The 22457-nt window shown below is 51.1% G+C and overlaps 1 protein-coding gene across 3 annotated transcripts; it reads left to right on the top strand.

The window, feature by feature from the left end:
• Nucleotides 1-583: 583 nt before the first annotated feature.
• LOC510185 (interleukin-2 receptor subunit beta) lies at nt 584-13259 on the top strand. 3 transcript variants are annotated; one of them, XM_059887002.1, is made up of 8 exons: nt 584-677; nt 897-1017; nt 1350-1566; nt 2386-2488; nt 3061-3166; nt 4840-4988; nt 6276-6441; nt 8831-10792. In XM_059887002.1, the coding sequence occupies exons 2-8, from the start codon at nt 930-932 to the stop codon at nt 9391-9393; spliced, it is 1392 nt and encodes a 463-aa protein (XP_059742985.1). In that variant the 5' UTR covers nt 584-677; nt 897-929; the 3' UTR covers nt 9394-10792. The 3 variants fall into 3 exon arrangements, with proteins under 3 accessions (XP_059742985.1, XP_010803654.1, XP_010803655.1); XM_010805352.4 differs by lacking the exon at nt 8831-10792 and adding an exon at nt 12309-13259 and having other exon boundaries at nt 585-677; XM_010805353.3 differs by lacking the exon at nt 8831-10792 and adding an exon at nt 6721-6987 and having other exon boundaries at nt 585-677.
• Nucleotides 13260-22457: the final 9198 nt, after the last annotated feature.

Genomic DNA, 22457 nt, shown 5'->3' with positions numbered 1-22457 from the left:
TCATGTATGGATGTGAGAGTTGGACTGTGAAGAAAGCTGAGCGCCGAAGAATTGATGCTTTTGAACTGTGGTATTGGAGAAGACTCTTGAGAGTCCCTTGGACTGCAAAGAGATCCAACCAGTCCATTCTAAAGGAGATCAGTCCTGGGTGTTCTTTAGAAGGACTGATGCTGAAGCTGAAACCCCAGTACTTTGGCCACATCACGCAAAGAGTTGAATCATTGGAAAAGACTCTGATGCTGGGAGGGATTGGGGGCAGGAGGAGAAGGGGATGACAGAGGATGAGATGGCTGGACAGCATCACTGACTCGATGGACGTGAGTTTGAGTGAACTCTGGGAGTTGGTGATGGACAGAGAGGCCTGGCGTGCTGCGATTCATGGGGCCACAAAGAGTCAGACACGACTGAGCGACTGAACTGAACTGAAACCTTGATCTTCGATCAGAAGCTAAATGACATACCCAGAGGCAAAAGACCAAGGAGTGGGCTGTGGCCCAGTTCCTGGAAACCTCCTTCCCAAAAATGGTTGGAATAATCCTCCCACTCATTTACATATGAAATTACTCAGTCCATAAAAACTAACCACATCACACTTCCTGTCTGCACTCGCCTTCTGAGATGGCCTACACTCATTCTTGAGACATCAAGAACTGAGCTTCAGTAGGGCCTGAACACAGGTACTGTGGATTTTGACTGGGTTCAAGTCCTGGTCACGTGGGTTTGAGTTCCAACTGAGGTAAATGATTTCAGAACCAGCAGGTGCAAAGGCCCTGAGGCTGGCATGGTGGGGAGCCGATGGGTGCACCTCGGGAGGGCAGAGCCCAGCCTGTCTCTTGGGTGGGGGAGGAGGTGGCTGGCTGCTCACTCGTGCTCTCTCCCCTTCTTCCTCCATCCAGGGCTCCCTTCCCCAGCCCCCACTCGTGGATGTGATGGCGGCTCCAGCTCTGTCCTGCTGTCTGTCCCTCCTCATCCTCCTCTTGCTGCTGGCCATCCCTCAGACATCTACAGCAGTGAATGGTGAGGACCCTGGTATCTGGAGAGCTGGGCTTTCCCTCAGGAGGGAGGCTGAGGCCTTTCTAGAACTTGTTCTGAGACCCCTGGTTCTTGGCAGAAGCCCCATCAGCAGGGGCAGGAGGTGGGGGAAGGGGCCAATGGGACCAGAGACAGGGTATCTACCTTTTCCTTCAACCATCCTGTCTACATTGTACCCACAGGCCACTCCGAATTCCAGGAAGACAATGTCTTCTTGTCCCTGCCCTGCGTAGACCAGTCTGGGGGTCCTTGTGGGCTGTGGGACTCAGTTTTGTCCTCTCTGAAGCGGACCCACTAACCCTTTCTCTGCCCACCAGGACTGAGCATCTCCTCACCTGGTAGGAACAGGAGTGGCGGGGGAACCCTTGAAGGCCATGGGTGCCCTACAGCCAGCCCCACACGCCGCATCTTCACGGCATATGCTTCCAACATCACATGCTTCTATAACTCGAGAGCCAACGTCTCCTGCATCTGGAGCCATGATGAGGGCCTGCGGGCCACCACCTGCTGCTTGCACAGCCGTCAGCCTCAGAGGTGCGTGTGGGGTTGACGGGCAAATATACAGAATTGCAGGGTGCTGAGATCTTGTCATCCTGACTTCTGGACTCTTGAAATCTTACTAACAGCTCTCAGACTCCAAGAACTCTGCACTTTGAGAATTTTGGACTAATAAGACACACAGACTGCTGGTGTCACAGGAGTCTGGAAGAACTGAGGGGGTCAGATATTTAGGATCCTGGAGCCTGAGTGGAGGTGGGGTGTGCGATCCAGGCTGCAGTAGCAGGGCTGGGCATGAGCCAGACTAGGTAGTTTGGGGACACTGGGCTGCTCGCCTGATATGCTGAGGATGGACTCGATGTTAGAGGCAAGGAGGACCAAATGGGGTTCCCCAAAGTTTTTGAGTAACCTGGGATTTTGTGAGATGCCTAGGGCAGCTGTGGGGACAGGGGACTGGGGAGAGGCTGGGGGAACGAACTTGCCGGCTGGGAAGGAACCAGTGAAGGGTCACTGATCCAAACATCCTGCTGGTAGCAGCCAGCAGGGCGGCTTTGACCTTGGCTCCCAGGTGGGTGGTGATTCTAAGGGGCTCTGGAGGGCCTGTCAAGGATCGTGTGCACCCTATGGGGAGAATTTGGAGGGCTTTAGGTGGAAAAGGCCATGTGCCCTGAACGGATTTGTTTCTGGATCACTTTAGCTGCCCTGGGGCTTGACTGAGATGAGGAGGAAGGGAGAGATGCTCACAAAGGGAAGCAGGGCAGGTGGGGTTGGCATAAAGCCCGGGCTTAGGACAGTAATGCTGCATGGGCACCCTCCTGAGGCCAGCTCTGAGGGGGTCCCTCTTTTTCTTCAAAGAGAGGTGCTTTTTCCTACAAAACAGTGGAACCACACCTGTGAGCTGCAGCCAGTGAGGCCAGGATCCTGGGCATGCAACCTGGTCCTGGGACATTCTCCAGAAGTGAGTAGCCAGAGCTGGGAGGGGCAGCCGGGGCGGGGGGAGGTGCAGAGGAGCTTCTTTCTGGTGGAGGTCCCAGCACACCCAGTGGTCAGGGCTGCGGCAGAGTGGGCTTCCTAGGCTGGGGAGGCAGGAGGAAGGAGGCAGCATCCAGGGAGAGCAGATGACTGACCCAGGCACGGAGGGATCCGAGGTTCATGAGGTGTCGGCTGCTCAGCTCTGCTCCTATAAATTAAAATTAAATAAAAGCTCTGCTTCTCTGCTTTTATAAATTAAGTTTTATTGGCACACAGCCACACCCATTTGCTCTCTTGTTTTTTTATGGCTGCTTTTGCAGGACAGCAACAATAGCAACATTGAATAGTTGTGACAGAGATCATATGACCTGCAGCGTCAAAATTATCAACTTTCTGACCCTTTTCATAAAGAGTCAGAGCCGTGCCTTAGATGGAGGATCTCAGGGAGAGGGTCCAGCTTATTACAGCCGTGGTTTCCCCTGCCATCCACATCCCAGCAGCCTCTCCGTCCCCATACCAGCTACTGGCAATTACATCCCCAGCCTCCTTCCCTTGCAGGCTCAGAAACTGACCATAGTGGACATCATGAAATTGACGGTGATGTGCTCTGAAGGCGGGAAGTGGAGGAGGATGATGACCCAGGATATCAAGCCCTTTGATTACAGTGAGTGAGGCCTCCAGGGTGGAGCTGGTGTGGGGTGGGAAGGGTGGGCACTTCCTTCCCTGTCTTCCCCTTTGGGATCGCCCAGCACTAGTCTCTCCCCATCAGCTTCCACACCCCTATCAGCTTCCAACTCACTGCCCCTTGAACTTGGGCTGAAGTCCCGGACCCTTACCCAGTGTTCAAGGTCACTTGGCCTGGCTTCCTTCTCCAGCATGCCTCCTCTTGTGGCTTATATTCCTGTCACACCAAGGACCAGCTCTCCAGGCTCAACTTGCCCTTCCATGCCTCTAAACACTTGCACACCAAGCAGCCTCAGCCTGCTTGGAAGGCTCTTGTCACCCCGAAAATTGCCACTCTCCCATGAAGTTCAGTGATGAGTCACCTCCTCCAGGAGGCCTTCCCAGACTCTTGGAGCCCCTGGTACCTTCTCTTTCAGGGTGTTTACTTCCTGGGTCTTTGCTGCCTGATAATGGGTCTGTCTCCCTCATTGGGCTGAGTTTCCCTGAGGGCAGAGCTTCTGCCATCCTTACATCTCTGTTCTGAATACTCAGCATCAGGGCTGATCTGGGTGGTGCTGGGCTGAAAGTTTGTTGAACGACTGAGTGCCCTCCCCCACCTCCAGCCTATCCCCCTCCCTCTCCAAGCTTGGAGGTCATCTCTCTGGAAGAGATGGGAGCACAGAGTGAGATCCAGGGTTCTAAATGCAATCCTGCATTAGTGAGTGTAATCTAACTGGCAGGCCATTTAATATGTCTGAGCCTCAGTTTCCTCATCTGTAAAGTGGGGATAACCAGTTACCTGCTGCCTGTGGTTGCTGTAGGGCTTATGTGGTGGTGCAGCGATAAAGAATCCACCCGCAATGCAGCAGATGCAGGTTCAACCCTTGGGTCAGGAAAGTCCCCAAAGAAGGAAATGGCAATCCACTTCAGTTTTCTTGCCTGGGACATTCCACTGACAGAGGAGCCTGGTGGGCTACCGTCCATGGGGTCGAAAAGAGTCGGACACAACTTAGCAACTAAATACCACCAAAAGCATGGTTGCTGTAGGAGTCTATAAGCCAAGATACAGAAATTGCTTAGCACTTGCTCAATAAACATTTGCTAATTATTATTTGTGGAGTTCTACAGAGTCTCAGAAGTATAAAAATTAAGATCAATTGAACTTCAGAATCATACAATCTTAGTATCATATAAGAGTGATGAAGTAGAATTAAATTAAATAAATGAGATGATTCAGGTAAATCTCTGATCAAATCTGAGTGCAGAGAAAGACTGCCTTGACTCATTCATTCTGCAGATATCTAATCAAGTGCCCACCACTTGCTGGGTAATGTTCCAGGCACCAAGGATACTCCAGAGATCAAGTCCTTGCCCTCAGAGAGCTCAGTCTGGTGGGGCAGACAGAAAACAAATAACAAATCAGAAGTAGATATTTAATATATCAGATGATGATAAGTACTAGGGAGAAAAATGAAACAAGCGACGGGGACAGAGAGTGGTGGGTGGTTGGGGTAAGCTTCTCTGAATGGTGATATTTGAGCAGGGACATGCCGATCCCTGGGAAAAGAGAGCACCAGGAGGGAGGAACAGCAGGTACAAAGGTGGAGGTGGGAGCTCGGCATGTGGCATCCCCCAAGCTTGTTCTCTCTGCCTTTGTCTCTCTCCTGTCTCCAGTTCGTCTGGTTCCACCCCACTCACTCCAGGTCGTCCACATAGAGACCCATAGGTGCAACATAACCTGGACTGTCTCCCAGGTATCCCACTACATCCAAAACGACGTGGAGTTTGAGGCCCGGTTAAGGTACGCCGACCACAGCTGGGAGGTGAGTACCTGGCTCCGTCGCACCTGCCCTGACTCCTCCCTGTCCCGGTTACCCTGTCCATCCTTCATCTCAGCAAAGCCACAGAAGCCCCTAATCAACCCCTCCTGCTCCTTGGAACTGCCCCCCACCACCCCCCTCTGGGGTCCCCTGACACCCCAAGGGTCCAGCTGGCATCATATTCAAGGCAAGATTTACAAAGTCAAGAGGCAGGTGACTCCCACTCTGAAGATTACAGAGGCCTTGGGCAGCCACTCTTCCCTCTTCAAATCCAGTGTGGTCCACGTCCATGGGGGTTGATCGCTTACTCATTCACCGTGTGTTAGTCACTCAGATGTGTCCGATACTTTCAAGGTAGGAATACTGGAGAACGTTGCCATTCCCTTCTCCAGCAATCTTCCTGACCCAAGGATTCAACCCAGGTATCCTGCATGCAGCAAATTATTTACTGTAGAACCACCACTCATTCACTTACCCATTCCTTTATTCGCTCACTCAGTCAACAAACATTCCCTGAGTACCTACTGTGTGCTGAATGCTGGGGCAAGAATGGAGGGAGAGTCTGACAAGCTGCCTCTGAGGAAACTCACATGGGGGATAGGAACAGACTCTGCGCTGTTTTTACATACTCTCATGAAATTTCATTGTGATAACACAGTTGAGAAGGCCTGGGCCAGGCTCCTTCAGACTCACGTGACCAGGGCTTTCTGAGATCTGGGGCTTAGGCAGGAGTTGAGCCTTTGAGGATCTGGGGAGGGTCTTCCAGGCAGAGGAAAGAACCATTGCACAGGCAGGACACGGCCTATGTGTCTGGAGTGCTGGAAAAAAGCAAAAAGGGTGACACCGAGCAGGGAGAGGTCTATGGGAAACCCCTCTTTATGGCTGAGTGGGGAAGAGACTGCTGCAGAGCACAGGGGTGCGGGGCGCAGGGAAGGAGGGAGACCTTGGACGGGGCTCAGAGGTCATGGGAGCTCAGACCTGCAGAAGGAAGGAGTGGAGGGAAGAGGGAAGGGTCCAGAATAGGTTCTAGAGGTGGAGCCAGCTGATTGACAGATGGCTTTGGATACTGGAGTAGAGAGAGGGGGAGGAGTTCAGGAAGACCCTGATTCCTGGGGCCCCTGCAAGTGGCTAGTTGGGGAGCCTTTCTGTAGGAGGGGGGACAGTGCAGAGTGGATGGCTAGAAGGGATAAAGAAAGGCACTGCTTTGCTCATACTCTCAGCCAGCCCTGCCATAGGAAGTGAGGGGGCAGTGCAGACCCCTCTGGTCTGACAGCCCTGTCTCTGCCCCAGGACGCCCGGCTACTGACCCTCAGGCAGAACCAGCAATGGATCTCCCTGGAGAATCTCGCTCCAAGTATGGAATATGAGCTTCAGGTGCGGGCCAAGCCCCGGCTAGGCAGCCACGAGGTTTGGAGCCACTGGAGCCAGCCCCTGGCCTTCAGGACGGTCCCTGCAGGTACTGATGGGGAGCGGAGGTGGGGATGCAGCCTGGGCAGGAGGCAGGGACTGGGGGCAGCTGCTGGGGCAGCATTGGAGTGTGGGTATGGCGCCCTTTGACCATCATTAACTCACTGGATGTGACCTGCAGGGTGGTAACGTGGGCATGTTTTACAGATGGGAACAGGGATTCAGAGAGGGAGTGGAACTTGCCAGTGGGCTTGTGAGTTAGTGTGAGGCCAGTGAGATTCTTTCCACTCTCTCCACCCTGAAACCTCAAACTTTTGATTTCTTTTAGTTGCTCTGAGACATATGGGATCTTATAGGACCAGAGACTGAACCTGTGTCTCCTGAATTTGCAAGTGGATTCTTTACCTCTGAGCCACAAGGGAAGCCCCTCCTTATGGAATTTACTTGGCTCTTGCATTTACTGTCTGCCCACCCACTGCTATTGTCTCCCCTGACCCCCACTCCCACCAGACTGTAAGCTCTATACTGTTATAGTCCAGGAACCTAGAAGAGAGCTGCTACATAGTAGGTACTCAATAAAAATTTGTTGATTGAATGAGTGCAAGTCTAGAATTTTAGAAGGTTAAGGGCATATATAGAAGGTTTAGAAGGTATCTAAAAGGTCTTCCCTTCTAGGCTCAGTCAAGTAAGGATCTGTTTTTTTTCTCTCTGCATATGTTTTATTTGAACTGGCCTACTGTATGCATTTTATACTTAATACGACCACATTTTCTGAAGACAAAACTGCTTATATAGTCTGAAAAATGATTGTTTTTCCCTGCATTGTTATTTTATTTAGATAAAACCTTGAAGGATTTAGAATCAAACATAGTATTTACTGTTATCATTTGATATTAGGACTATTCTGAAAATTTAACCCAATGGTTATTGTACTGACAGCCTCCCTTTGTTGTTATTATTTGCATATTTGCCCTACTCCCATACTAAGAGATGTTTCCTTGGGTTAGACAGATTTCAAGTCTCATGCATTCTGTAACACCCAGAGTGCCCAGCACATGCTGCCAGTAGGTACTCAGTAAATCACTGTTAGATTAATAAATGGATGAATAGACCCTTTCTCAACCCAATGTCAAGACCTTCCTTCATTTCATCCTTCATCCTTGTCTCAATCCATCCATCTATCCCTCCATCCTCCAGTGAAAAAGTTCACTTTAAATTCAATGTTCAAAAAATTTAAGATCATGGCATCCAGTCCCATCACTTCATGGTAAATAGAAGGGGGAAAAGTGGAAGCAGTGACAGATTTTATTTTCTTGGGCTCCAAAATCACTGTGGGTGGTGACTGCATCCATGAAATTAAGACACTTGGTCCTTGGAAGAAAAGATATGACAAATCTAGACAGTGTATTAAAAAGCAAAGACATTACTTTGCCAACAAAGGTTCATATGGTCAAAACTATGGTTTTACCAGTGGTCATGTGCAGATGTGAGAGTTGGACCATAAAGAAGGCTCAGTGCCAAAGAATTGATGCTTTGAGACTGTGGTTCAGGAGAAGACTCTTGAGAGTTCCTTGGGACGCAAGGAGATCAAAACCAGTCATCCTAAAGGAAATCAACCCTCAATAGTCATTGGAAGGACTGATGCTGAAGCTCCAATACTTTGGCTACCTAATGCAAAGAGCTAACTCATTGGTAAGGACCCTGATGCTGGGAAAGATTGAGGGCAGGAGGACAAGTGGGCGGCAAAGGATGAGAAGGTTGGATAGCATCACCGACTCAATTGACATGAATTTGAGCAAACTCCAGAAGACAGTGAAGGACAGGGAAGCTTGGTGTGTTGCAGTCCATGGGATTGCAAAGAGTCAGGTATGACTTAGCGACTGAATAACAACATCCCTCATCCATCCATCCCTCAGAGAGCTATTCTTAGGTAGGTTGATAAGGAGTCTGGGGCCCTCAAGGAGGAGAAAGGGACAAATGCTTTTTTCTACATTCCTTCATCTTAGTTACATAAGACTTTTTTCTTAAGGTCTGAGTTGTTATGGAAACAATCATAACAACTAAATTAAAACCAACTAAAAATATTGCTTAATACTAACTTTATTTAAGCCCAGAGCTAAGGGCACCCCACTCCAGTACTCTTGCCTGGAAAATCCCATGGATGGAGGAGCCTGGTAGGCTCCAGTCCATGGGGTCGCCAAGAGTCGGATACGACTGAGCGACTGTACTTTCACTTTTCACCTTCATGCATTAGAGAAAGAAATGGCAACCCACTCCAGTGTTCTTGCCTGGAGAATCCCAGGGACAGGGGAGCCTGGTGGGCTGCCATCTATGGGGTCGCACAGAGTTGGACACGACTGAAGTGACTTAGCAGCAGCAGCAGCAATGACTACACAACAAAACAGCTCATCTTGCTGAAGGGTATGTTTTTCTTTAAGCTCTAGATGACACCACCCTTATGGCAGAAAGTGAAGAGGAACTAAAAAGCCTCTTGATGAAAGTGAAAGTGGAGAGTGAAAAAGTTGGCTTAAAGCGCAACATTCAGAAAACGAAGATCATGGCATCCGGTCCCATCACTTCATGGGAAATAGATGGGGAAACAGTGGAAACTGTGTCAGACTTTATTTTTGGGGGCTCCAAAATCACTGCAGATGGTGACTGCAGCCATGAAATTAAAAGACGCTTACTCCTTGGAAGGAAAGTTGTGTCCAACCTACATAACTTATTGAAAAGCAGAGACATTACTTTGCCGACAAAGGTCCGTCTAGTCAAGGCTACGGTTTTTCTTGTGGTCATGTATGGATGTGAGAGTTGGACTGTGAAGAAGGCTGAGCGCCAAAGAATTGATGCTTTTGAACTGTGGTGTTGGAGAAGACTCTTGAGAGTCCCTTGGACTGCAAGGAGATCCAACCAGTCCATTCTAAAGGAGATCAGCCCTGGGATTTCTTTGGAAGGAATGATGCTAAAGCTGAAACTCCAGTACTTTGGCCACCTCATGTGAAGAGCTGACTCATTGGAAAAGACTCTGGTGCTGGGAGGGATTGGGGGCAGAGGGAAAAGTGGACGACAGAGGATGAGATGGCTGGATGGCATCACCGACTCAATGGATGTGAGTTTGAGTGAACTCCAGGAGTTGGTGATGGACAGGGAGGCCTGGCATGCTGCCATTCATGGGGTCGCAAAGAGTTGGACACGACTGAGTGACTGAACTAAACTGAACTGAAAATGTATGTTATGGGAGTGGGTCTAGTAAGACTTTTAAAACCTTGAAACATTCTTTTAGTCTACTGTTACTAACCAATTGATAAAGTATATAAAACCCCATCCCAATTAGTAAGTGGGGTGCTCCCTGCCTCCTTCTGATGTCTATGTCAGAAGCTTTCTCTATCTCTTTTTCACTGTAATGAAACTTTTGCAAAGCTCTGAATGACTGGAGCCACGTCTTCGGTCCTGAAGTGAAATCCTTTCCTTCGGAGATCACGAATCCAAGACTGCTCACCGTAAGCTATCACCTCCATCCATCAGTTCTTTCAACAATTACAATCTGAGCACCTTCCCTGAATCACAAAGGGCTTTACTTGCCAGAGAAGCCGTGGGACTTCATGGACTTGACCTGTGATTTTGAGGAGCGACAGTCCAGCCAGGAGGACAGATCCCAAGCAAATCCTTCCCCAATGTCCAACCAATTACAAATGAGAGAGAGTTGTCTGGGGAGACAGGTGGGTGCCAGGACTTAACAGGCACATATTGGCTTTAGATGGGGTGAGGCTGGTCTGGGAAGACTGTAGTAGGAGTTCAGAGGGAGCATGGTGAGGGTCCGGCAGGTTTGAGCTTAGAGCCCTCCGGGGCCTGACAGGGAGGCAGGGGCAGGGGCGGCAGGGCTGAGACTTGCAGGGTGAGCAGGTGAGGTTATATCATAAGGGCAGCGGGAAGCCTTTGTTGGGCGGGGGTTCAAGCAAGGACAGGACGTTATCTGATTTTCATTCTAAGAGGACAGCAGCTGATGCCAAAGGCTTGGCAGTGGTACTTGGGGGACAGAATGATGGCCAGATGAGCAGAACAAGGGAGATGGAGGGCTGAGGAGGTGGGTCAGAGCAAGAGCTTCAGGACTGTGAATCCTTGGGTAGTTAGGGTTGGAGGTGAGGGTGTTTGGGAAAGAGATGCAGGAGGAGCAGAGGGCTGGGGCCTGGGGCTGTCTCAGGAACCCATTTCTGATCTGTACCAACTGGAGGAAGGCGAGGGATCCATTGAGTTAAGCTTCCTTCTCTGTATCTGGTGGTTAAGTGGGATGAAGGGTTCTGGGAGGCTGGAGGGCAGGGCTTAAACCTCCACCCTTCTGTGTGACCTAAGGCTGACATCTGCCCCTCTCTGGGCCCAGGCTTATCATCTTTACAGGGGCAGGATAGATCTGAGAGTCTCCAAGATCCCTCGTGGGTCATTCTCTTGGCTTTCTCTTTCCTTGGGTTCCCCTCATGCTGCCTGCCTGGAATTGACGGGCCCTGCTTGCTTCCCTGTCTTGTCCTGTGGGCACCTGCCCTGTTCAGGGCAGAAACAGCCACTGTCCACACTGGGCCACTCTCCTTGCCTTCGTCTCAGCTCCCTCCAATGTGGAGGCTGGGGAGCGGCACGCATCGCCCCCTGGTGGAAACTTCTGGGCCCATAACTCTGTGTTTTTGTGTTTTTTTTAATATTCATTTATTATTTCACTTCTGTAGGGTCTTAGTTGCAGCATGCAGGATCTTTGCTGCCTCACGTGGGATCTTTCCTTGTGGCCCATGCCGTATGTGGGCTTCTGGCATGTGGGATGGTGTGTGGCCATCTCCTTCATGGCCGGGCAGGTTCTTAACCGCTGAGCCATCAGGGAAGTCCCTTAACTCAAATGTTCTAAAGCAGTTACTGAGTGCCCTTTGTGTGCAAAGTACTGAGGCAAGTGTGGAGGAGGTGGGCAATGAGGGGAAGGAGGGAAAGAATCTTGTGTAGGTGCTCAGAACTCAACTCTAGTGTCGCCGACCTGAGCTCAGATCCCAATTACAAGGGAGCCCTGGGTGTCCTCATGTCTAGTGTTAGTCATGGTGGAGGGAGGTCCTGTGGCTGCAATGGGTGTGAAATGGCATTGTAGGGGGACCTCCTGTCACCGTCACTTCAGCCCAGGACAAGCAGGCTGTGTTTATTACATGTGCATGCTCAGTGCCCTCAGCAAAGAGCACCATCCAGAGAGGCTCCCTACTGTGTGCGTGGACATGCCAGCTCAGGGTTCTTCCAAGCAGGGTGGAGTCCAGACGCTAAGGGCCCCTTTCCTGTGTGGGCCAATACTCTGGTGGGGTATCCCACGGAGCCAGGACTTCAAGGCTCTAGAGGTGGGAGCCTGTCTAGTACAGCAGATGTCTTGAGCATTTAGGCATCTCTTATTCCCCAGGTAGCAGCAGGACTGGCTGGATATGCATAGCTCAGGTGTGCTTGAAGGACATCTACCTGTACACAGGTGTGCTGGCTAGAATGAACCCATCTGTGGGCACGCCAGAGATAGCCTGGGCTTCCTGCTATAGGAAGGAGTGGTCTCCTCATCACAGGGGGGCATTCAAGGGAGTCTGGGCACTCTGGGTGAGATTCTGTGGAAGGGAGCTGGGCATCAGTTGAGGGTTGGATGGGGGGATGCTTTAAGCTAAGCTCCATGCACCTACTTCAGCCACACAGGCCGCTTTACACCTGTATCTACACCCCCCTCTGCCCCTTCACTCAAGCTGGCCTCTGACCCTTGTCCTGTGTTAGATATTTCAGCCTTCAAGGTCTGGCTCAAAGTTTCCTCCTCCCTGCAGTCTGCCTTAAAGAGGCAACCACGCAGGGAGTGTCTGAACACCTCCAGATAAAGTTTTATTCACCCATGTGACCATTCCTGTCTTCTGTCTCTTCTATTAGGCCCTGGACTCCCGGCGGCAGACTTGAATCCTGAGCATCTTTTGTAAAGGTCATAACTCCCAGGATGACACATGCTTGACGAATGGTCCATGCAGTTGGTGGGTTCTTACCTTCTATGCCCGAGAAAACCATGATTCAGAGGGCAGAAAAATAGTGGGAAGGCTGGAGTGGGTTCTGGAAGGTAGGGCAGCACAGGTAGAACAGGTGCCGAATGGCCAGCAGTGACTGGAATACCCACGGTCCTCTCATTCCTAAGGCAGTGGCCTCCCAGCAGTGAGCAGTGTGTCCTCTGGAGCCAGACGGCCTGGGTTCAAGTCCCAGCCCTGGCACTAACCCCGCTGTGTGGCCGTGGGCAAGCTGTTTAACCTGTGCCTTAGTTTCCCCATCTGTAAAAGAGGATCATAAGAATACCTACCTGAAAGTGTTAGTTACTCAGTCGTGTCTGACTTTTTGTGACCCCATGGACTGTAGCCCACCAGACTCCTCTGTCCATGGAATTCTCTAGGCAAGAATACTGGAGTGGGTAGCCATTCCCTTCTCCAGGGGATTTTTCCAGCCCAGGGATTGACCCTGTTTCTCCTGCATTGCAGGCACTTTCTTTACTGTCTGAGGTACCAAGTGCTGTTATCAGGGTTAAATGAATTAATATGATGCTTCTCAAATTTCCGTGTGTGCAGAAATCACCCGGGAACCTGGTTAAGATGCAGATTCAGATTCAGTCTGGGGTGGGGCCTGAGATACCGCGTTTCTGACAAACACCTGGGGATGCTGGTGCATTGGACCTCAACCCACACTTGGCCTATTCAGGAATTAACACCCATAAACTAGGAACAGGGCCTGGAGCATGGTAGGGACCAGGCCAGTGTTGTCAGCACTGGTACCTGGTGCCTCAGAGAAGGCTTTGAGGACTTTCTGGCCTCTTTCAGTGCACCTTCGCGGTGCTCTGCTCTCTGGAGCCTTGGTGATGCTGGCGCCTCTGCTGTCTGAGGTGGGCTGTTCTGAACCTTCTTGGTGGTCTATGCTGGGGGCGCTGAGGAGGGACAGGTGTTAGTGGGCAGGTTTCAGGACAGAGCTGAGAAGAGAGACACAGGAAGAGGGCTTGGCAGCAGAAGCAGCTCACCAGGCCCACTCACTCTAGTGTCCGGGCTCACCCTGGTATGCACTTCACAGTCTAAACCACACACCTCGCAGCTTCCCCTGCCCCCTCCGCTCCTGCCGCCCCCTGCTTCCTGCGGGAAGGGCACAGGTGACTTCAGCCAGGGGCCAGCAGCGCTCTGGCTGGAACCACAGGCCCGAAGCCCTCGGCCACATCCTCTCGATGGAAGTGCCCCTTGGTCCCTTCCTTGCTCTGCCCAGGCCCCCCCACCCCACCTGGGTTCTGGTGCACTGGCCAGACCTGGTTGGTCCTTGAGTCCTGGCTTGGACAGTGGTGGTGAGGCTGGGCTTCCTGGGTGCTTCTGCAGAGGTGGAGGTTGGGGGATGGGAGAGCCAAGAGGTTGTGGACAGATAACTCTGTGTTGGGGGCCTGGATGGCTGAGCATCTGACTCAGCTCTGCCTTCGAGACCTGCCCCTCCCTTTGCTCCCTCATCCCACGGTCTTTGTTTTCTACCTAATAGTGTTGTTTCCAGAGGTGCCATGTGGTGACCCATGAAACGTGGGTATACAAATCACCTTCCTCAGTCAGGAGCAGGCGAGGGCCTCCTGGCGGGTACAGCCGGTTGCTGACCGAGTTCCAGTTTAGGTTATTTCCCGGCTCCAGGCCCCGAGGAATGAGCTAGTCACAGTGTTCCTCCGGCCTTGCCCTGAGATGGGCTGATGCAGCCTGGGGCCCTTCATCCTTTGCTGCTTTCAAGTTAGCTCATAAGCTCCCTGGGGCCCATGAGAGCAAGGTCACTGGTTTAAGCCCCATGTGGGGGAGGAGGTAAGCATCCCTCCTTCCCACTCAGGCAGCTGCCTTGACTCTGCCTGGTTCTCTCTTAAATAGGGAGGCTTCAGGGTGGGTGTGCAATGCACCCTCATGCCAGGAGCCCCCTCTGAGGTCTGAGAAGAGCCTCTCCCACCACCCTGTGGCTCCCCCCACACCCTTCTGCACCCCACCCCAGCAGGGAAGCAAGGTGCCCAGTTTAGATTCCTCCAATCAGAGGATGCCTTTCCTGGAAGAATCCATCTGACCTGATCCTGTCCTTGTAGGGCTGGGAGGCTGGGCCCAAAGAGGAGTGGTCTGACCCTTTTGGTTCTTGCTTATTAGCATCATCTGGCACCCTGTTTCTGGTAACATCACTCATTTCTCTTTGGAGATTAACCTTCTGCCCTAGAAGACATCTTGATCAAGCTGTCAATCAAAGTACCCCATCCAACCTCTCCAGCCAAGGGGTGGTCATTTGACCTCATCATAGCCAATGGTACTGTTTGAAGAGGAGTGGAATGAGGCCAGGAAACAGCTGGAGTTTGGTGCCTTGAAGGCAAGAGGCAGCCAGGTCCCTGAAGATGGTCTGGAATCTGCTCCTCTGAGGTCTTGGTCTTGGGAACCACTCCAGATCTTTTCATTTCTGTAACGCCCAAGTTAGCCACAGCCTGTTCCTGTGGTCTGCAGCCCCAGAATGGTGATTACCGTGGGGAGGACATGTGACTCAGGGGTTGGGGGTGCTCCTGGAACTCAAACCCAGGTCCCTAGATTCCCAGCCTGTGACCCCTGAAAGGCACCCTGGCCTGGCAGGAGGGACAGGACTGAAATGAAGTAGAATCATAGAGAAGATACATGTGTTAACTCCAGCCCGGTGTTGGGTGGGGGTGTTGGTGGTTTGACTGCTGGGCAGAGTGTGAGAGGCGTGTGAAGGTAGGAGGGGGTCAGCCAGTGCTGGAGGCTCCCTGCCACCCTCACACATGCCCTGGCCCTGCCCAGAACCCCTGACACGTGGTAGAAACTCCCTCCAGGTAGGGATGAGGGGGTGCAGGCCCTCCCCAGGGAAGGAGGAATTGGTAAACAGAGCATGCGCTGATCTGGTTCAGACAAGTCAGGGTGGGTTTGTGACTCTGTGCAGTGGGAGGATTCACAACGGGCTGAGTCTAACTCATCCTGAAAGCGAAACCAGCCACCCACCAAACATGGGGGCCTCCGGCAGGCTGTCTCTTTATTAACCAGCACCCAAAGTGGAAACCAGTCAGTGAGAGAGATTCAATGTCAGCCAGCCCACTAAGTGTTCATGGGCCTCCCGGGCATTCAATCATGGAATCGGCTAGGAGGACATCCAGCCGTGACTGCCTCTTTAGAGTCACCTACAACTGGAGAACACAAGGCAGGTTTTTGTCTTAAGCCCCCCTGTTTTGCCCTCAAGAGCTAGTGCTCATGCCTGGCCATCAGATCTGCATTACAAGACAGATTTTATTCCAAGGGCTGCGGCAGAGAGAAAACCCCACACAGACACATTCCTCTTGTGCCCTCTCACTTGGTTCCCACTTTGCCATCACCCTAGCTGGTCAGCTCTACATGAAGAGTGGGATGGTGTGTGTGTGTGTGTGTGTGTGTGTGTGTTAGCCCCTCAGTGGTGTCCAACTCTTTGCAACCCCATGGACTGTAGCCCACCAGGTTCCTCTATCCATGAAATTTCCCAGGTAAAAATACTGGAGTGGGTTGCCATTGCCTTCTCCAGGGGATCTTACTAACCCAGGGATGAAACCTGGGTCTCCTGCATTGCAGGTGGATTCTTTACTGTCTGAGCCACCAAGTCCCGGGATGGGGTGGGGAGCTAGTAATTAAACATGATTTCAAGTCTTAATCTGCATGTTAAGCGATTGTCCACCCTGCCCGGCTTCAAAGCACCTGTGTCAGTCAGGAATCTCAAATGCAAACCAAAGAGCCCCACCTGGCCACTTTCGTTAGAAAAGCGTTTGGTTCAGGATCTTCTGCAGCTCAAGAATCTCTATAAACCAGGCTTGGAGGGGTACAGTTTCTGAAAGGCTCTGTTGTCACCTTCTCCAGCCTCCTGGAGTTCTCTGCCTCCTAACCTGCATCCCTGGCTCCCATCCCGAGGAAGGTCTGCAGCAGACACTCCTGAATGGGTGAGCCCAATCACGTGCTCACAGCCCCCGCTGCAAGGGAGACTGGGAAAGTAAAGCTTGAGCTTGTTGCTTGGGACCCAGGGCTCCTAAAGAGGTAAACACCACAAACACAGGAAAGGTTTGCAAAGCTGCAGTGTGACCACGATGAAAAATAAATATCCGGCCAGTACCTAAGAAGAAACATCCCCAACAGAGGGTCCTTGTCAGCCCTCAGCCCCACCCCTCCCTCCTAAAGTCGGCTTCCTCACACCTCGTGGCCGGCAGTGTGTTCTCTCTGGGCCGGCCTGGTGGTGGGTGTCTTGCTGTGGGTTGAAGTTAAAATAAATGACCATTATTTTAAGTAAGAGAATTTCACGTTTAAAAAAATAATTCTCAATTTTCTGCTTTTTATGAAAATTGAGAATTTCCTGGCAGTATTGAGCCATTGTTCCCATCTGCCATCTCCCACAGCAATGGAGACCCCAGTTTGCCATGGTCCCCTCCTGCCAGCCTCAAGCGGGGGTTCCTGTCTGGCCCCTGTGGCATCTGAGTTGGGGTCCCCCACCCAAACCCACAGGGAGGAGGAGACGAGGCCACCTCCCTCACCCAAAGAAAAGTCTTTGATGTTGGGAGACTGAGGGAGTTGGATGTATTTTAGTGAATTGCCGACTGTCCGAAAACTCTACTTGATCCCTGATATCTCTACAGTACAGCTGAGGTGGCCCTCAAGTGGGCCTGTGAACCTGAGTGGGTAGAATGATGTCAAGAGAAGCCTGTTTTAAACTTGGTGGAGCCCCTGTAGGAGCACACAGCTGGCAAAGCTCCGAGCTGCAGGTGTGGGGGAATAAGGACAGGACGTCCCCCAACCAGCATGCTTCCCAGAGTGTCACCCAGAGGGGCCCTCCTCCATGAATTCTCGATGCTGGCCCAACACCTTTCGAGGCTTTGCACTTGCCCAGAGCTCCCCCTCATCTGGCTCATTTCAGCCCCTTTGTTCTGAAGGAGACTCAGGGTCTTTTCTATACTCTCATCATAGTTGTTTCAGAATCTGCCAAAATATGGTTGCCTCTCTTCTCTCAGTCCCACCTTATTTAGATCCTTGAGGTGGCAATGAGACCCACATACCAGGATGCCAAGAATCAAGGGCCAGGGGAAGGTTTCACAGTCTCTCTGTATGATCCTGGGCCAGGTGGTAGCCAGATGTGCCTCACCTTGCCCCTCCCTACAGCCTGAAGCAGGCATTTTCACTGCTCAGAGGAGTTCAGGGTTCCCGTTCTCTGGGTGGAGGCAGCCATCTACGGTTCCCACCCCTGTGGCCAGGTTGCACTGGGGCCATCATTCCAGAGCTGGGTGAGCTTCTGACCCTGTTTACTGCTTTCCTCCAAGCAGACGCTGTAGACAATACTGACAGCTGGGGACAATCTAAGCAAAGGGACATTTAAATGTTTTGCCATTCCTTAATAAAAACACCCAGAAAAGAAAAGCAAGCAACATAACCTCTAGATAGAGAGGAACTTCTCACAGACACTTTGCAAACATCACACGTCCTCTTTCCTCGCTGCAACACCTAGATTGTCTTCTGAGAAAGATCACAGATCTTGGTGAAACCTACTTAAGAATAAGAGCAAGTGAAAAGATCTTTTTTCTACCTGTTTCTCACGGGAAAGGGGGGGAAACCATTGTGGGAGCTGTCAAAGGGTCCTCATAGCAGGGGACCTGTCTGGCAGTCTGGACTCTGGCAGCAGGACTCTGGCCTGGCAGTCAGGAGACAGGGGTGAGGAGCTGGTGTGACTGTGGACAAAACGCTTCCCTTCCATCAGCACAGGGAGGTGACCCCAGCTTTCCTCTGTAGAGGTTGGAATTAAACAGGAGTAGTAGGAGGTCTCGGAGAAGGCAATGGCACCCCACTCCAGTACTCTTGCCTGGAAAACCGCATGGACAGAGGAGCCTGGTAGGCTGCAGTCCATGGGGTCGCTAAGAGTCGGACACAACTGAGCGACTTCACTTTCACTTTTCACTTTTCTGCATTGGAGAAGGAAATGGCAACCCACTCCAGTGTTCTTGCCTGGAGAATCCCAGGGATGGGGGAGCCTGGTGGGCTGCTGTCTATGGGGTCACATAGAGTCAGACATGACTGAAGTGACTTAGCAGCAGCAACAGCAGGAGGAGGTCTGGTGTCTGGTGATCCTTGAGGAGAACCCCAGCCCCCTCCAAGGGTCCCATGCTTTTAGAGTTTAATTTTGATTCCTATTTTATTTATTTTCTTAAATAGGTATTATGTTCCCATGAAGCAAAGTTCAAAAGGTACCAAAGGTTATTCAGGAAATATTCCCCACCCTCCACTGCTTCTTGGGTCTCCCAGCTCCCTCCCTGAGGTAAATCCAGTCCCAAAGAATTAGTTCCAGAACAACCCGGTGCCTGTACCTGCCAGGTCACAGACACACGCACACAGCACGCACTCACTTGCACACACATTCTCACAACACACAACAAGCACACACCCCACTCCCCCTCACACATGCACACCCTCTCACACACAGACTCACCCTACACCCATAGGCACTCACACCTACGCACTCCCCCCCACACACACCCCCTCACAAACACACACACCCACACCCTGGTACGTGTCCTCTCACAGTCACACGCTCATGCAGTTACACCCTTCCACTGCACACTTTGAACTGAACTTGGCTTGTTTTCACCCACTGGCACATCCTGGGGTTTGTTCCACATCAGGAGTAGACAACTGTCTCTTCCTTTAAAAAAAAAAAAGAATTTTATTTGTTTGTTTTTGGCCTTGCTGGGTCCTTGTTGCTGCATGGGCTTTTCTCTAGTTGTGCTGCGTAGGTTTCTCACTGCAGTGATTTCTCTTGCTGAGGAGCTCAGGCTTCAGTAGTTGTGGCTCCCGGGCTCTGGAGCACAGGCTTGACAGCAGTGGCACACGGGCTTAGTTGCTCTGCAGCAGGTGGGGTCTGCCCAGACCAGGGACTGACTCGGTGTTCACTGGCGAGTGGACTTTTTACCACCAAGCCACCGGGGAAGCCCTGGCAAACCTTTTGAAGCTTCAAATACTGATATTCTCTGTGTTGTTTCTAATCTGCCACTTCTTGGTCCTTTAGGGCATTAGAGATTTGGAAACCTCAGTTGCTCGGGTCCAGCCCCAGCAGGATCCAGGGATACCCTTAGGATGACGGCCTAGGCGATAAGGATAGCAAAGCGGAGAGCAGGGCTTGATCTTCCTTGATAAACACAGAAAGCCAATAAAGCTCCTGTGTTCCAAGGAGTCATCCTGAAAGAAGAACAGAGAGAGAAAAGGAGGGAAAAGGAAAAAAAGAATGACACGGGGAGACCAAGCTTCGGTGAGCGAGGCCCATAACTTTATTTTCAAAAGGAACTTTTATACCTTGACTTATACATAGAGGGAAATGAAAGATACAAAGTCATACAGAGTCAGCCCAAACAGTACACCTGTTTTGTCTTTATCAGAACCAGGATTTTTTCTGCATGCCTTTCGCATAAACAATGTTGTGTGCATTATCTTCTGGCCTTGGAGGCCTGTGGATATTTTATGACCCTTTACTGATAAAGGCTGATCAGCCAGAAACTTGTTTTCCCTTAAAGTGTTTCTTCTTTATTTCTCCCAGCCTCAGAAAGTACTAAACAGAGTTACATTCTCATGGAGCAAAGGGTCACATGCAGTGGGTCACAACAAAGAAAGAACCAATTAGCTCAAAGATGTGATGTGGTTAATTCCAAGGCTGCTACTTGTTTTTCTTACATTCCAGTTACGTTAACCAATGCACTCCCAGGTGCACAGTGGATAAGGGATATGGGAACTTGGCAGCAAGCATTGGCCCAGTAATGAAGCCCTTTACCAGTACTATCTATTCTAATAATTTTTCATCCCTTAAAGGGCTCTATGCTCATTAGGACTTTTAGAATGTTTTGGCTTCCCATGCCTTTCAAGGTTGGGGAGTTGTGAACAATCATGTGTGTTAATTGCAAGAGTGTGGATAAACCTGTCAGACAAGCTAGAATGCCATCAGAGGGGTTAAAATAGAAATATTCCTTTCATGTTCAGGAGACTTATTAACTAAAGCCCTAAGCTGATTTTTTCCAGAGAAAGGTGGTCGGGGATAGCCCCCTGTTAATGTCAGAAGAGTTGGTGAAAGGCACAAAATAGTAAGACAGACAGATTCTGGTTTTGGGGTGGATGCTCGAGCAGCTTCAGGGGGTCCCTCGAGGCCTGATCTGCCTTTGCCTGTCAGGTCTCTTCCGCATGACCTTTGTCATAGGTGGGATCTCCGTGGTGGCTCCCAGCACTCAGTTCTTTTCCTTTTCCTTTTCCTTTTTTCCTTCCTTCCCTGCAGATTGACACCTCTGTGTGTCAGGTCATTTTTGAGGCTCTGGGACAATCTGGGTGAATCAAACATGATCCCTCTTCTCAGGCAACTCCTAATGTAGACACCTGAATGGAAAGTCATGACCCAAAATAAGCGAGTGATGTGTGTCTTGGATCTGATTAGGCTTGGGTGTCGGTTCCGTGAAGAATCAATTTTAAATCAGCCAATTGAGTTAGTTTGGAAGAGTGGGCTGGCAATGGGGGTGACCAGTTCTGTCCTAGTTTTAGCACTGAAAGTCCTGTGTTCTGGAAACTGCCTCAGGCTGAGCAGGACAGCTGCTTCCCCTGGAGCCGTGCTGGTGAGGAACAGGAACAGGGAATGACTTTCTATGTGAATGTCATGATTTGCATGAGACATGGGTTGCTCAGGGCTGGTGCTGGAATGGCTGATGAACCAGGCCACTCATGGTGGAATGCGAACAAATGGTCATGTGACTCAGTTATAGCCAATGGGATGTAAATTAGAAGTGTCTAGTGCAACTTTGGGGAAAGATCCTTACCTGGCAGAGGATATCCTTCTTTGCTTCTTCCTCCAACTGTCCAACTGCAGGAATGCATATGTGATGGATGGAGCTTGAATTGGTTTCTTGGCCCACGAGGTAGAAGAAAGGTATTGGGGATGCCCCAGTAGCAAAACGGCGTGAACTGAGGATTCTGATGTCATCATAGGGCCCCTCCACCAGCCCTCAACAGCCTCCCTCCGACGACTTTTTAAAAATTGTTAATTTTATTTGTCTGTGTCGGGTCTTAGTTGTGGCACGTGGGCTCAGTAGTTGCAGCACATGGGCTTAGTTGCTCCGTGGCATGTGGAATCTTTAGTTCCCTGATCATGTCCCCCACATTGATCAGAAGTCCCTCAACCACTGGACCACCTGGGAAGTCCCTGGATGGCTTTTATGTGAAAAAGAAATAAACTTGCTCTCTTACTTTAGGGTCCTGTAACGCTCTTCAATTCTCTTTTGACAGACACAGCTGGACTCAGTGCAAACTGGGACATTGTTGCAGAGTGGAAGGGGTGGTGGCCGCAAGGGGGTCTGGGGTGCCACAAGTCAGGGTGATGACAGGGTCCCAGGGTGGACCTGGGCTGCAATGTGGAGTCAGCAGAGGGTCCCTGGGGAGAAGATAGTGCAGAAGTCTGAAGGCTGCTATGAGGCCCTGAAGTTACCTGGGAGCTGGAGCACAGAGGAAGGGGGAGGGAGCATTTGGTAGAGGCCACGGCTGAGGTGGGCACAGGGTCTGGCATCTCCAGAAGAGGCAGCCCTGTGATGGGTGGAAATGTCATGGTCAGAAAGGACACAGGAACCAGAAGAGCCCAAATACACATGCCCCACAGCTCCTGTGAAAGTGGGGTCCCTGGGCAGGAGCCATGGCTCTGTCCATGAGAGCCAAGGGTGCAGGGAAGTTGGTTCACAGTGGGACCCTGAGGACAGTGTGGAAGGCACAGGACAGGGTTTAAGGGGCTTTGTATATTGGGTGCTGGGACGGAAGGAGGATGGCTGGAGGAGGCTGGGTGTAACCCCCAATCTCCTGAGACCAAGGTCTGGGCAGGCCTGAGAGGGCTCTGTCAGGCTTCTGCCATTGGAGAAGTTCCTGGATTCCTCTTCAGGTCATCTCAGAGAGAATCTGATGTCTCCCATCAGACAGACAGTGGTTCTAATCCCGGTCCTGCCACATTCTGGTTGGGTGACCAGTTAGCCTCAATTTC

This window comes from Bos taurus, chromosome 5 (assembly GCF_002263795.3).
Source record: "Bos taurus isolate L1 Dominette 01449 registration number 42190680 breed Hereford chromosome 5, ARS-UCD2.0, whole genome shotgun sequence".
Taxonomy (NCBI): Eukaryota; Metazoa; Chordata; class Mammalia; order Artiodactyla; family Bovidae; genus Bos; species Bos taurus.
The sequence above is the reverse complement of the archived record's forward strand: the minus strand, read 5'-3'. Positions and strand labels throughout refer to the sequence as shown.

Excerpts from the sequence above, each read along its gene's own strand:
- LOC510185 (XM_059887002.1), top strand. The coding sequence starts at position 930 with ATGGCGGCTCCAGCTCTGTCCTGCTGTCTGTCCCTCCTCATCCTCCTC. Across the intron at positions 1,018-1,349 it reads GACATCTACAGCAGTGAATG|GACTGAGCATCTCCTCACCT; the intron begins GTGAGGACCCTG and ends TCTGCCCACCAG. Across the intron at positions 3,167-4,839 it reads TATCAAGCCCTTTGATTACA|TTCGTCTGGTTCCACCCCAC; the intron begins GTGAGTGAGGCC and ends TCCTGTCTCCAG.